The sequence below is a fragment of the Panthera pardus genome, unplaced genomic scaffold, assembly GCF_024362965.1.
Source record: "Panthera pardus isolate Hobbes unplaced genomic scaffold, ASM2436296v1 HiC_scaffold_19, whole genome shotgun sequence".
Taxonomy (NCBI): domain Eukaryota; kingdom Metazoa; phylum Chordata; class Mammalia; order Carnivora; family Felidae; genus Panthera; species Panthera pardus.
In genome coordinates this window covers 13,792,991-13,805,213 of record NW_026526754.1, presented here as the reverse complement: position 1 = coordinate 13,805,213, position 12,223 = coordinate 13,792,991, and the positions used below count along the sequence as shown (strand labels likewise).

General features: G+C 42.7%; 1 protein-coding gene across 5 annotated transcripts in view; it reads left to right on the top strand.

The window, feature by feature from the left end:
• WDR59 (WD repeat domain 59) overlaps window positions 1–12,223 on the top strand; it is an 85,782-nt gene that overhangs the window by 48,314 nt on the left and 25,245 nt on the right. For 4 of the 5 annotated variants that reach the window (XM_019413181.2, XM_019413180.2, XM_019413184.2 and 1 more), the window contains exons 11-17: window positions 299–378; window positions 1,563–1,695; window positions 1,831–1,955; window positions 4,232–4,396; window positions 6,403–6,498; window positions 6,812–6,968; window positions 7,417–7,486. In XM_019413181.2, coding sequence (XP_019268726.1) covers window positions 299–378; window positions 1,563–1,695; window positions 1,831–1,955; window positions 4,232–4,396; window positions 6,403–6,498; window positions 6,812–6,968; window positions 7,417–7,486 — 826 coding nt within the window. Of the gene's footprint in view, window positions 1–298; window positions 379–1,562; window positions 1,696–1,830; window positions 1,956–4,231; window positions 4,397–6,402; window positions 6,499–6,811; window positions 6,969–7,416; window positions 7,487–8,033; window positions 8,499–12,223 lie in introns of those variants that run through there. The other variant, XM_019413185.2, reaches the window with a different exon arrangement.

The following is a 12,223-nucleotide window of genomic DNA, read 5'->3' as shown; positions in this document are numbered from 1 at the left end:
TTTTGCAAGAGCGCTATCACTCCCAGACGTTTTATCGCATATTTATCTGTTTGTCTGTTGCCGGCACTGGATTGTGAGCTCTGTAAAGACAGAGGTTGTTGCATTCGCGCCGTTGCCCTAGTATCTAGAACGGTGCCTGGCATATAGGCGTTGGTCAGTAAGTATTTATTGAATGGATGGATGGCCAAACGAAGGGAGGAATCTCGCTCCCCTGCAACTTGTAGCAAAGTTGATGTTGAATCCGCACCCCCCACCCCACCCTCCAAACATTCCAGGATTCTTATTTGGTGATTTCTAGGGTCCAAGGACTACCAACTGGTCACGTGGTCACGGGATCAGACCTTGAGAATGTGGCGGGTGGATTCCCAGATGCAGAGGGTATGTATTCAGCGCCGTTGTGGAGGAGTGTAACCGGGTATGCTGGAAACCTTAAAACAAAACAAAACAAAACCAAGGGTTAGTAGTTGTGGAAGTTAGAGGGTACATGACAGACATTTAACAATACTTGATGGTTGGCTGAGTGGCTTGTATAGGCCACACTGAGGCTTTGCGGTCTCCAAGAGCCAACTTTCGTATCTGGCACTTCTAAGCGTGAAAAGCCTCCGAATGCCTTTTCTCCTGTCTTTTCTCCTGTCCCGGTAGGAGACTGTAGATAGCCTACTGAGCAAATGGCCTGTGGGCTTAATTTCTTTCTCTTCTTCTAAATGAGCTAAGAAGTCGAACCTTACACTCTGCAGTGTTCAGAGCCCTTTACATCCATCAGTGGTACCTATTCTCTGAAGCCTTTTTCAAGGTTTGCCCCACAAGTTCTGTTTCTTCCACGAACCACGGTGGCACCTGGTGTGACCTGCTGCCACGGCCCCTTGCTGTGTTCCCGCCTCAGTGTGGTTCTTTCGTTCGGTGGCCACGCTCCTTAAAGGCAGGAGCCACACCTCCCTTGTATTGCTTCCCCCACAGTGCTCCGTATAGGGTGGATGGAAAATGCTGGCTGAAATTTACAACACCGTGGAGTTGGGTTTTTGGTTTATTGTGTTTTGGGGGTTTTTTTGGTGCTGAAACCTGGGAATGAGAACACGCAACTCCTGCTCTTAGGTTTGTGAGTTCAAGCCCCACATTGGATGTAGAGGTTACTTAAAAACAAACAAACAAATAAAATTTTAAAAAATGTGCAACATTGCTTAGTAAGAAGTCACTCTTGAGCATTTTGGTCAAGTATCATCACCTTACTGCCTTTCAAATATATTTTCTCCAGAAAGTACCATTTATTCATTTTTGGTCTTGGGTTAGCTGAATAACTCCACAAAGGCTTGGAATTTAAAGTATTGTTTTCTGAGGCTTGCATAAAGGATGAACAGGATGAAAAATTTCCATGTAGATAATAGAGCCTATTCTCCTGTGTATTTAATCAGGGGGAGCTGGTGGTGGGTAAAACCTATTTTGATTGTCTCAGTTTTGGGCTGACGTCTTTTAGCCTTCCTGAGTCCCATTTTTAAGTCAGAACCAGACTCGAGGAACATTTCCACTGACTTCCGGAGACCTAGATCTTTTACCCTTTGTTGCAGCTTTGTGCAAATGACATATTAGATGGTGTTGATGAGTTCATTGAGAGCATTTCTCTTCTGCCGGAACCAGAGAAGACCCTTCACACTCAAGATACGGATCACCAGCACAACTCGAGCCATGGGGAGGAAGAAGGTAATTGGTTAAACTGATGTTTTAGGTGAGGTGCCCCTCTGTGCATTTCAGTTCTGGCAGGTACCCCAGAACTGCTCTCTGACTCATTTTCAAAAAACATTTGCCAACAACTGGAGACCCTCTCTCTCCTGCTAGTCTTAAAGGAAGACCCCCCAAGCAGTATCCTGGAAGAGAAGAAGTCAGATCAACTGGGACTGCCTCAGACTCTGCAGCAGGAGTTCTCCCTGATCAACGTGCAGATCCGAAATGTCAACGTGGAGGTACTCGGTAGTCTAATGATTGGCTCATGCTTGCAGATGGCACTTTGTGGGAGTGGGGACTGTTTGAGCCAGGATGGTGGCTACAGATAGCTCCGCTGCTCTAACAGGTGTACCTCTCTGCTTGCTTTTTTATTTTCTAGACTTTCTAAGGAAATAGAAGTCTTCCAATGTAAATTATATTCTTACCATACTCTTTTCTCATAAGCTGGACCAAGGAATAAACTGATGTTCACGTGTCCTGAAATCCTCTTAGATGCTCCAACACTTCATTTTCCCATGTGTGAAGATCCTTAGATCCAGGAAGGCTCCGTGAGTTGGCAAAGGTTCCTGCCATAGTTAATGGCAGAGCTGAGTTTGGCAGCCACGCCTGCCTCCCCAAGGTTCTTTGTGCTCTGCTGTACTACCTGCCCTTAGAGCTGGTCATTTCCTTAATGACTTCAGCTTCTAGTGAGGTCACCAAACCTCTCTGTTCGTCTAACATGTGGAAAGATTTACTCTTTTCATTTTGGGCGGGTAATGAAATGCTTTCCTTCAGAGAACTGAGTCTGTGAAGAAGGTTTTTTGGTTTTTTTTAATGTTTATTTAATTATTTTGAGAGAGAGGGAGAGACACAGTGCACGTGAGCACAGGGGTGGGGTAAGGGCAGAGAGTGAGGGAGAGAGAATCCCAAGCGGGCTCTGCGATGTGAGCACAGAGCCCAACGCAGGACTCTGTGTCATGAGCTGTGAGATCATGACCTGAGCCAAAATCGGGAGTTGGACGCTTAACCGACTGAGCCGCCCAGGCGCCCCTGTGAAGGAGTTTTGAAGCTTGATTCGTTTCTCTTTTGCCCAGATTCAACAAACGGTAGGCATGGATATGTACCTGTGTGTACATACTTACCTCCTTTGGCCTTTAAAACAACTCTGCAGGGGGGCGCCTGGTGGCTCAGTCGGTTGAGCGTCCGACTTCAGCTCAGGTCATGGTCTCGAGGCTGGTGAGTTGGAGCTCTGCATCAGGCTGGCTCTGTGCTGACAGCTCAGAGCTTGGAGCCTCTTTGGATTCTGTGTCGCCCTCTCTCTCTGCCTCTTCCCTGCTTGAGTTCTGTCTCTCTCTCAAAAATAAATAAACATTAAAAAAATTAAAAAAAACAAAAAGCAAAAAAACAACAACAACAACTCTGCAGGAGCACCTGGGTGGCTCAGTCAGTTAAGTGTCTGACTTCAGTTCGGGTCATGATCTCGCGGTTCGGAAGTACAAGTCCCGCACGGGGCTCTCTGCTGTCAGCATAAAACCCGCTTGGGATCCTCTGTTCCCCCTCTCTCTCTGCCCCTGCCCCCTTGTGCTCACTCTCTGTCTCAAAAATAAATAAACAAAAAAATAAATGAAACAACTCTGCAACACGTGCTTTTATCCCCACTTAACAGAAGAGGAAACACACACTAAGAGATGCAATGACTTGTCGGAAGTCAGCAGCTATTTGGTGGAAGGGAGAATATTTGAAATCTGTCCCCAGATTTCCCACCTGTGTTCCTGTTTTTTGCTCTACTCCAGCTGCCTTCTCTGGTTGGCCACACAAGAAATCAAGAGAGAGAAAGAATCCTCTGATTAATTGGCTATCTGTATCGATTCAGATCATACCCCCTTTGTTGAGAACAGTTGAGAAGAGTGTGGATAGCCAAGTGAGTCTCTTTTTAGAAGGAGATCTTGATTCCTTTTCCAGGAGTGCTTTTTTAAAAGTATTGAGATAAAATTCACATGCCATAAAGTTTACCCTTCTAAAGTTTACAGTTTGGTGGTTGTAAACCTCAGTCACAGAGTTATGCAACCATCACCCTTAATTCCAAAGCATTGTCATCGTCCCTAAAAAAATCCCATATCCATTAGCAGTCACTTCTCATTGCCTTCTCCCCCCAGCCTCTGGCGCTGACTAATCAACTTTCTGTCTCTATGGATTTTCCCAGGAGTTCTTTTGAACTTGAGTCAGGTATTTCCATTCTTCCTGCTTTCTTTTCTCGTCTCAAAATAAATATAACAAGTTCCAGTCTACCTCACAGCTTTAGGTTGAACCTTTTTTCGTCAAAATACTTTGCACTTATTAAATCAGTGCTAAAATTGAAACATCTGTCTTGAACACAAGTTGTCTGAATCTTCCAGATTCACTTGTCTTTGGGGAATGCCCCCCTCCGCCCAGTTACCAGGAACCTTGAGCTTGCACTTAGCTTGTTTAAATTCATTTGCGTCTGAAAACGAATGGTGGCCTACCTCCCAAGCGGTTGTCCCTTTGTCCCCTGCAGATGGATGCGGCGGACAGGAGCTGCACGGTGTCTGTGCACTGCAGCAGCCACCGCGTCAAGATGCTGGTCAAGTTCCCCGCGCAGTATCCCAACAACGCTGCCCCCTCGTTCCAGTTTATCAACCCCACCACCATCACGTCCACGATGAAAGCCAAGCTGCTGAAGGTGGGGGTCTGTGTTCACAAATTCTCCTCAGGTGTCTTAAGAGGAAACCTCTGTCCAGGGGCGTCCGTGTCTGAGTTGAGTAGTAAGGTCGAGTGAAAAGTCCGATAGAGAAGATTTGAAAGTCATCTGTCCTTCCGCGCCACCGGGTTAGCCCTTGCTGTTCACTGTGTGTAGCAAACAGTGGAGGTGGTCCTCAGCCTTTTTGGGTCGTGGAGCCCCTTTGAACATCTCATGAAACCGACACAGAAAAATTTGCGCAACTGTGGTATATAATTTCAGAAACACTGTGCGTGAATAGGATGCGGTTCCATAATTGCCTCTCATCTGCTCATAGATCTCATTAAAGCTGTGAATCAATCCCGGGTTAAGAGCCCTGCAGTACATTTTCATTTATCTGGAAACAGTAGGCAAGATGTATTCTGAAGCTAAGAGATACTTTATAATCAGAAAACAAAATGTGAGGTCACTAAAAAAGTTCATTCCATGAGAGGAAATGGTGTCATCCCAGAGCGCGGCTGGCTCGTTGAACACGTGAGGCGTCCGGAGGCATGGCGGTGCCCGAAACAGGGCCAACCGGCATGGCGTCTGCCCTTAGCTGCTGGCTCAGGAACTTACTCTGTCAGTTCATGCAGAGCTAATCAGGCAGAACCCCCATTTAAACAGCCCCACGAGCTGGGGAGGCTACACCTTTTTCAGTGTGAGCAGCAGCCTGTGTGAAGTAACTGAAAAGTCCTGACCAACCAAGTTGACCCAAATGCTGTTCGCTTTGGCCTAGTTTGTATTATACACACTTGGCCCGTCTTCTTGGGATAAGATACGCGTAGCCAAGAAATTTTTCAGGTGGCGTAAAGATCTCTCAGACGTTACTTTGGTTTTGTGGTAGAGGTACATTTTGTGCTTGGAATTTTTTGAATCCAAGTATAATTAACATACAGCGTTACAGTAGTTTTAGGTGTACAATACAATGATTCAACAATTCTGTACATCACTCAGCACCACTCATCGCGTTAAGTGTGGTCTTAATCCCCATCACCTATTTCACTCATCTCCCACCTACCTCCCCTCTGGTAACCATCTATTTGTTCTCTCTAGTTAAGAGTCTGGTTTTTTTGTTGTTGTTGTTTTTCTGTACTCGGAATTTGAATATTTCATTGTCTTATTTGCACATATAAAAAAAGGTAGATCTTCCTATTGGTATACAAATGATAGGATTAGGAAGTATCTCTAAAAGTCTAATTGAGTACTGTCTGACAGAAATAGAATGTAGGCTACACGTAATTTAAAATTTTCTAGTAATCACACTAAAAAAAAAAGGAAAGTAGCAGGTAAATTAACTTCAGTACTATTTTTACTTCATCCAGTATGTGCCAAGTGTTATATCAACATGCAATCCATATAACAATTGTTGAGACACTTTGCATTCTTGTACTAATAAGTCTTCGACACTTGGTATGAATTATATGCTTCCAGAACCTCTCGATTCAGACTCTCCTCACTTCCCATGCCCCGTAGCCCCACATGGGTAATGACTTCGTTACAGGACAGCCAATTTACATGCCTGTCTTCAGTATGCGTATGTCACTTTAGGTCTCCAGTATGTGCCTTAAAATGTTAGGATTTATGTTTTTAAAGAAGAAAAAAATTATAGTAATTTCCACTGGATTGAAATCTTCTCCCCCGGGCTTGTATTGAGCGTTACTTCTAAGGTACTGAGATTTTCCTGGGGGGGATAGGGGTCAAGCTAGGACAGGGCAGGAGTAGAATTCACAGTAAAGATGTGTGTGCACACCCTGGCTGAGGAACGGGCTTCTCGAAGAGGGCACAGAAACGCATCTGCTCTCCGCGCCTCTAGAGCAGGTGGAAAGTAGGTTGCTGCACTGGAAGCCTGAGGCACGGCTGTGCTCCAGTCTCCCTGCGTCTTCACGGCCTCCCACTGCTTTGAAGAATAAAAGTGAATCAGGAGAGAGAAGGTTGCTATTCTTGACTGTGTTTCGTGCCTTTTCTAGATCCTGAAAGACACTTCCCTGCAAAAAGTGAAGCGCAACCAGAGTTGTTTGGAGCCCTGCCTGCGCCAGCTCGTCTCCTGCCTTGAGTCTTTTGTGGTGGGATTCTTGTACCAACTCGTGCTTTGGTGTTTTGTTTCGTTTCTTCCTCCCCAAACTAATGTATCCTCATTTTGTAAGTCAGCTTTAAGACAGCCTGTGGTTTTTAGTATGTTAAAAATTTTTTTAAGTTTATTTATTTATTTTGAGAGAGAGAGAGGGGGAGAGAGAGAATCCCAAGCAGTCTCCACACTCTGATGTGGGACTTGAACTCCCCAAGTGTGAGATCATGACCTGAGCCGGAACCAAGAGTCAGACGCTTAAACGACTGAGCCACCCAGGTGCCCCTAGTCTGTTAATTTTTAAATTTCAGAACCAAGAAGACAGCACTTCCAGCAACCCCTTTGCACTCCCAAACTCCGTCACTCCGCCCTTACCAACGTTTGCCCGGGTGACCACTGCCTATGGGTCATACCAAGATGCCAACATTCCCTTCCCTAGGACCTCGGGGGCCAGGTTCTGTGGAGCAGGTTTGTCTTTCTTTTGGTTCTCTGACTGTAGATTGTGAGAGTGAGAAGCTGAGACTGTCCTATAGTCTATAAAGAAATCTCAGACAAACCAGAAAATTTGTCGTTGTTTCCTGGTAACTCAAAAGATTGCGAGAGTGTTAAATGGTATGATGCTGAATTGGCTTCTGTGGACATATCCTGAGAATACTCAACAGAATTGCAGTTTTAATTTTTTCATTCTGACGATCCCTGATTCTCAACGTAGGACAGGTCCCCTAGCAAAGAAGTAGAAAGTACCTGAGAAGCTTTTTTCTACCCCAAACACATCCCATCCTTCCTGGATCCTAGAGATTCTGACCTTTGTCCTTGTTAAAGTGTGGCTGTAGTGAGGACTGACCGGTGCTGCCTTCGGATTTCCCGCGTGCAACTCGTTGACCTTGATGTGCCCATGTGGTGTCTCCTTTGTCAGGCTATCTGGTGTATTTCACGCGGCCTATGACGATGCATCGAGCAGTGTCTCCGACAGAACCTACTCCGAGGTGAGCCTGGGAGATGCAGGTGTAAGCTGCACTCACGGAGCCATAAGTGGGCAGACATCCGGGGTTTATCACTGCGTTGGTCTTGGGACAGTGTGTGTTAGTTCTTCAGTAAATACCCATTAGAAGATTCATTGGAGAAAGATCAGGTTCATTAAATTGCTACTCAGCTGAGATATGTACTGTCAGGTTACCACCAGACCACTGGAAGAAGTTTGATACAAGTTGTTGTCAACACAAGGCAAATTCTTTTCTCCTGTTGCTAAAGTATTATTTGAACATTAAATAACGATAGAAACATAACAAAAAAAAGGTCATCTCTAGTTCTACAACATTAGTATCCCACTTCTAACATTACCAAAACATGTGAAATTTTTATAAACTACATTCAGTGGTTGGAAAAACTCCAACATTATGGAAGTTTTCAATTAAGATTTGAAAGCTGTTCTTTTCCATGGGGAGTCATCGTTAGCAGTTTAACATGCTTCCTGTCTGGTCTCCGTTATCTTTCTGTGTGTCCATTTTTTGTTTGCTTTGTTTTGTTTTTAAGAGGCGATCTAAGGTAGCAAATGGGAATGTGGACTCCGGAGCCAAACCACCGGGTCCAAGTCTTGGCCCCGCTGTTCTGTGACCTTAGGCAAGTTATCTAAACCGTCCTTGAGTTTCCTCACCAATAAGTTGGGGATGGTAGTGGCACCTACATACTTGGGTTGCTGGGAAGAATCGATGAGTTAATCCCTGGGAAGCATTTAGAATACAGCCTGGCGTGTGGCTCTGTGTTTCCCATTACTACTGTTTGTTTAAGTTTTCACTGTTTTACTCAAATATAATTCACATAGTATACAGTTGACCCATTTAAAGTATATAATTCAGTGGCTTGTTGTGTATTCACAGATCATGTGCAGCCATCACTATAGTCAGTTCTAGAACATTTTTAATTACCCTCAAAAGAAACTGCATCCCCTAGGTGTCAACACTCCCAAGTCCCCCTTTCTTCCAGTACTGGGCAAACACTGATGTACTTTCTGTCAATCATTTTGCCTATTCTGGGCATTTTATAGAAAAAGAATCATATAATTATGTGGCCCTTTGTGACTGGCTTCTTTCACTTAGTGTAATGTTTTTTTTAACTTTTAAAAAATGTTTATTTATTTTTCAGACAGAGGGAGAGACAGAGTGTGAGCAGGGGATGGCAGAGAGAGAGGGAGATCCAGAACTCAAAGCAGGCTCTAGGCTCTGAGCTGTCAGCACAGAGCCCGACGCAGGGCTCAAACTCGCGAACCATGAGATCATGACATGAGCTAACATCAGATGCTCAACTGACTGAGCCACCCAGGCGCCCCTTGCTTAGTGTAATGTTTTCACGGCTCATACATATTGTAGCATGGTCAGTAGTTCTTTTTTTGTTTTTTTAATTTTATTCTAGAGAGAAACGTGTGAGCAGAGGAGAGGTACAGAGGGAGGGAGAGAGAGAGAGAGAGAGAAGAAGAGAGAGAGAGAATCTTAAGCAGGCTTCCACACTCAGCTCAGAGCCCAACAGGGGGCTTAATCTCACAAACCGTGAGATCATGCCCTGAGCCAAAATCAAGAGTCAGATACTCAACCGATTGAGCCACCCAGGCGCCCCAGGACTTCGTTTTTATTGCCAGATAATATTCTGTCATATACATATGCCACATTTTATTTATTTCTTTATCAGTCTGTGGACATTGGGGTTATTTGCATTTTTTGGCTATTACAAATAATGCTGTTTTGTGCATTCATGTACAAGTTTTTGTGTGGACACAGCTTTTCATTTTTCTCCAGTATATACCTATGAGCAGAACTGCTGGATCACATCATAAAGGTTTTTTTTTTTCCCTTAATTAATAAACTTCATGTTTTAGAGCAGTTTTAAGTATGTAGTAAAATTGGGTGGAGGGTACAGAGGGTCCTCATATACACCCGTCCCCACACATGCACAACCTCTCCCATACCACTGGTTTTTTAAACTTAAAAATTATAAGGTGCGTACGAGGGACTTCTGCCCCTGCAGTGCGGTGTCTAGGATAACATGAAAGTCCTCCCATTGCGAACACCTGGATGTATTGGATGAAATATAATTAGCATACTTCCAGGAAAGAAAGAAGATTGAACTGAGTGCATGAGGAGGCACCACTGCTGTCCCGGGAGTCTGCCAATCTCTGCAGTCACCTGAGCAGATGAGACCTTGACTGCACAGGCCTGGGGAGTTAAGTGTCAGAGACCCCATGTATTACTTGGGTTCCATTTTCGAAAGGTTGGACTAGAAAACAAGCACCTGCTCTCAGAGGGAAACAAGAATATGTGTATCTGGACTTTGGATAAGAGGGAAGAGTGTTCCTATTAGAACGGTTTGCACACTAACAGTGTTTCAGTGAGGTCTCATTTACAGTACACAGATGTGAAGTGTATACCTTGATGACCAACACCCAGATCAACATAGAGAACAGGAGTTTTCTCTGTTTACACCCGGAGGAAACCAGTCTTCCGACTTCCATCATTGTAGTTGTGGTTTTGCCTGTGCTTGAGCTTCGTCTAAGTAACACATCAGGCAGCATGTGCTGTTTTGTGTCTCACCTGTTTTGCTAACTTAATGTTTTTTTGTTTTTTGTTTTTAATTTTATTTTTGAAATTTACATCCAAATTAGCGTATAGTGGAACATGCAAATTAGTTAGCATATAGTGGAACATCCAAATTAGTTAGCATATAGTGCAATAGTGATTTCAGGAGTAGATTCCTTAATGCCCCTTGCCCATTCCCCCCTCCCACAACCCCTCCAGTAACCCTCTGTTTGTTCTCCATATTTAAGAGTCTCTTATGTTTTTGAAATTGATCCACAGAGTTGCATATATCGATGTTCCATTGTATGAAAATAATACAATTTATCATTCTCTTCTTGAGGGATATTTGAATTATTTCTAGTTTGGGGCTATCATGAGTAGACCTACACACAGAAGTCTTTTTATGGACATGTATATTAACTTCTCTACCCAAGGGGCAGAATCCCTGGGTTATAGGTTAGGTGTATGTTTGATTTTTTTTTTTTTTTTTTTTTTTTAGCATTGCCAAAAAGTCTATCCCCAGTGGTTGTGTCATTTAACACTCTTACCGGCAACGTTTCAGAATTATAGTTGCTCCACATTCTTTCCAAAATTTGATATTTTCAATCTTTTCAACTTTAGTCATTGTGATGGGTATGTGGTATCTCATTGTGGTGATGACTGGTGATGTTGGGCAGCTTTTGTGTGCTCATTGATCATTTGGGTATATTCTTTTGTGATGTGCCTGTTCAAGTATTTTGCCCATTTCTTTAGGACTAGGTTTCTTATTATTTATTTGTGTCAGTTCTTTATTCTGGTTCTAAATCGTTTGCTGGAAGTCCAGATAGATTTTCTCTTAATCTGTGGTTTGTCTTTCTCCATAATGATTTTTGATAAATACAAGTTTTTAATTTTGATAAAATCCAATCTATCACTTTAAAAATTTTATGTTTAGTGCTTTTGTGTTCTAGAAAAAAAATCTTTGCCTAACCCAAGGTTACAAAAATATTCTTCTCTTTTAAAAGTTTATAGTTTTAGAGTCCTTCTTTAAGGTCTGTAGTCAATCTCAAATTAATTTTTTGTGTGTATGATGTGAGGTAGGGGTCAAAGTTTGCTTTTTTCAGTAGAGCTATATAGTTATTGTTCCAGCACCATTCATGGAAAAATTTTGACTTTCCTCATTGAATTTGCATTGATTAAAAAAAAAATTGCATTGATACCATTGTTGAAAATCAATTGAATATGGTTGTGGGTCTATTTCTAGAGTCTACTTTTTTCCTTTGCTCTATTGGTTTCTCTTTATGCCAACACTATACTCTTTTTTTTTTTTCTTTTTTTTTTTTAATTTATTTTTTAATATATGAAATTTACTGTCAAATTGGTTTCCATACAACACCCAGTGCTCATCCCAAAAGGTGCCCTCCTCAATACCCATCACCCACCCTGCCCTCCCTCCCACCCCCCATCAACCCTCAGTTTGTTCTCAGTTTTTAACAGTCTCTTATGCTTTGGCTCTCTCCCACTCTAACCTCTTTTTTTTTTTTTTTTCCTTCCCCTCCCCCATGGGTTTCTGTTACGTTTCTCAGGATCCACATAAGAGTGAAACCATATGGTATCTGTCTTTCTCTGTATGGCTTATTTCACTTAGCATCACACTCTCCAGTTCCATCCACGTTGCTACAAAAGGCCATATTTCATTTTTTCTCATTGCCACGTAGTATTCCATTGTGTATATAAACCACAATTTCTTTATCCATTCATCAGTTGATGGACATTTAGGCTCTTTCCATAATTTATGCCAACACTATACTCTTAATGTTGCTTTTATTTTGTAAGTCTTCAAATCTGCTAGTAAGTCCTCCAGTTTTATTACTCTTACTCAGGATCATGTTGGCTATTGGCTAGGTCTTTTGCATTCCTGTAAAAACATGACATGGCTAATTGGTTTCTACACAAAAATTCTCTTCATATTTTGATTGGAAATGTGTCAACTCTACGGATCAGTTTGGAGAAAACTGACATCTTGACAGTAATATGGAAACTTCTCATCCACTAACATGATACTTCTCTGATTTCTCAGCAATATTTTGTGTTTTCAACGCACATTTTTAAATTAAGTTCATTTCTAGGTATTTGATGCTATCGTAAATGAAAATTTTAAGATATTTCTAAATGTTT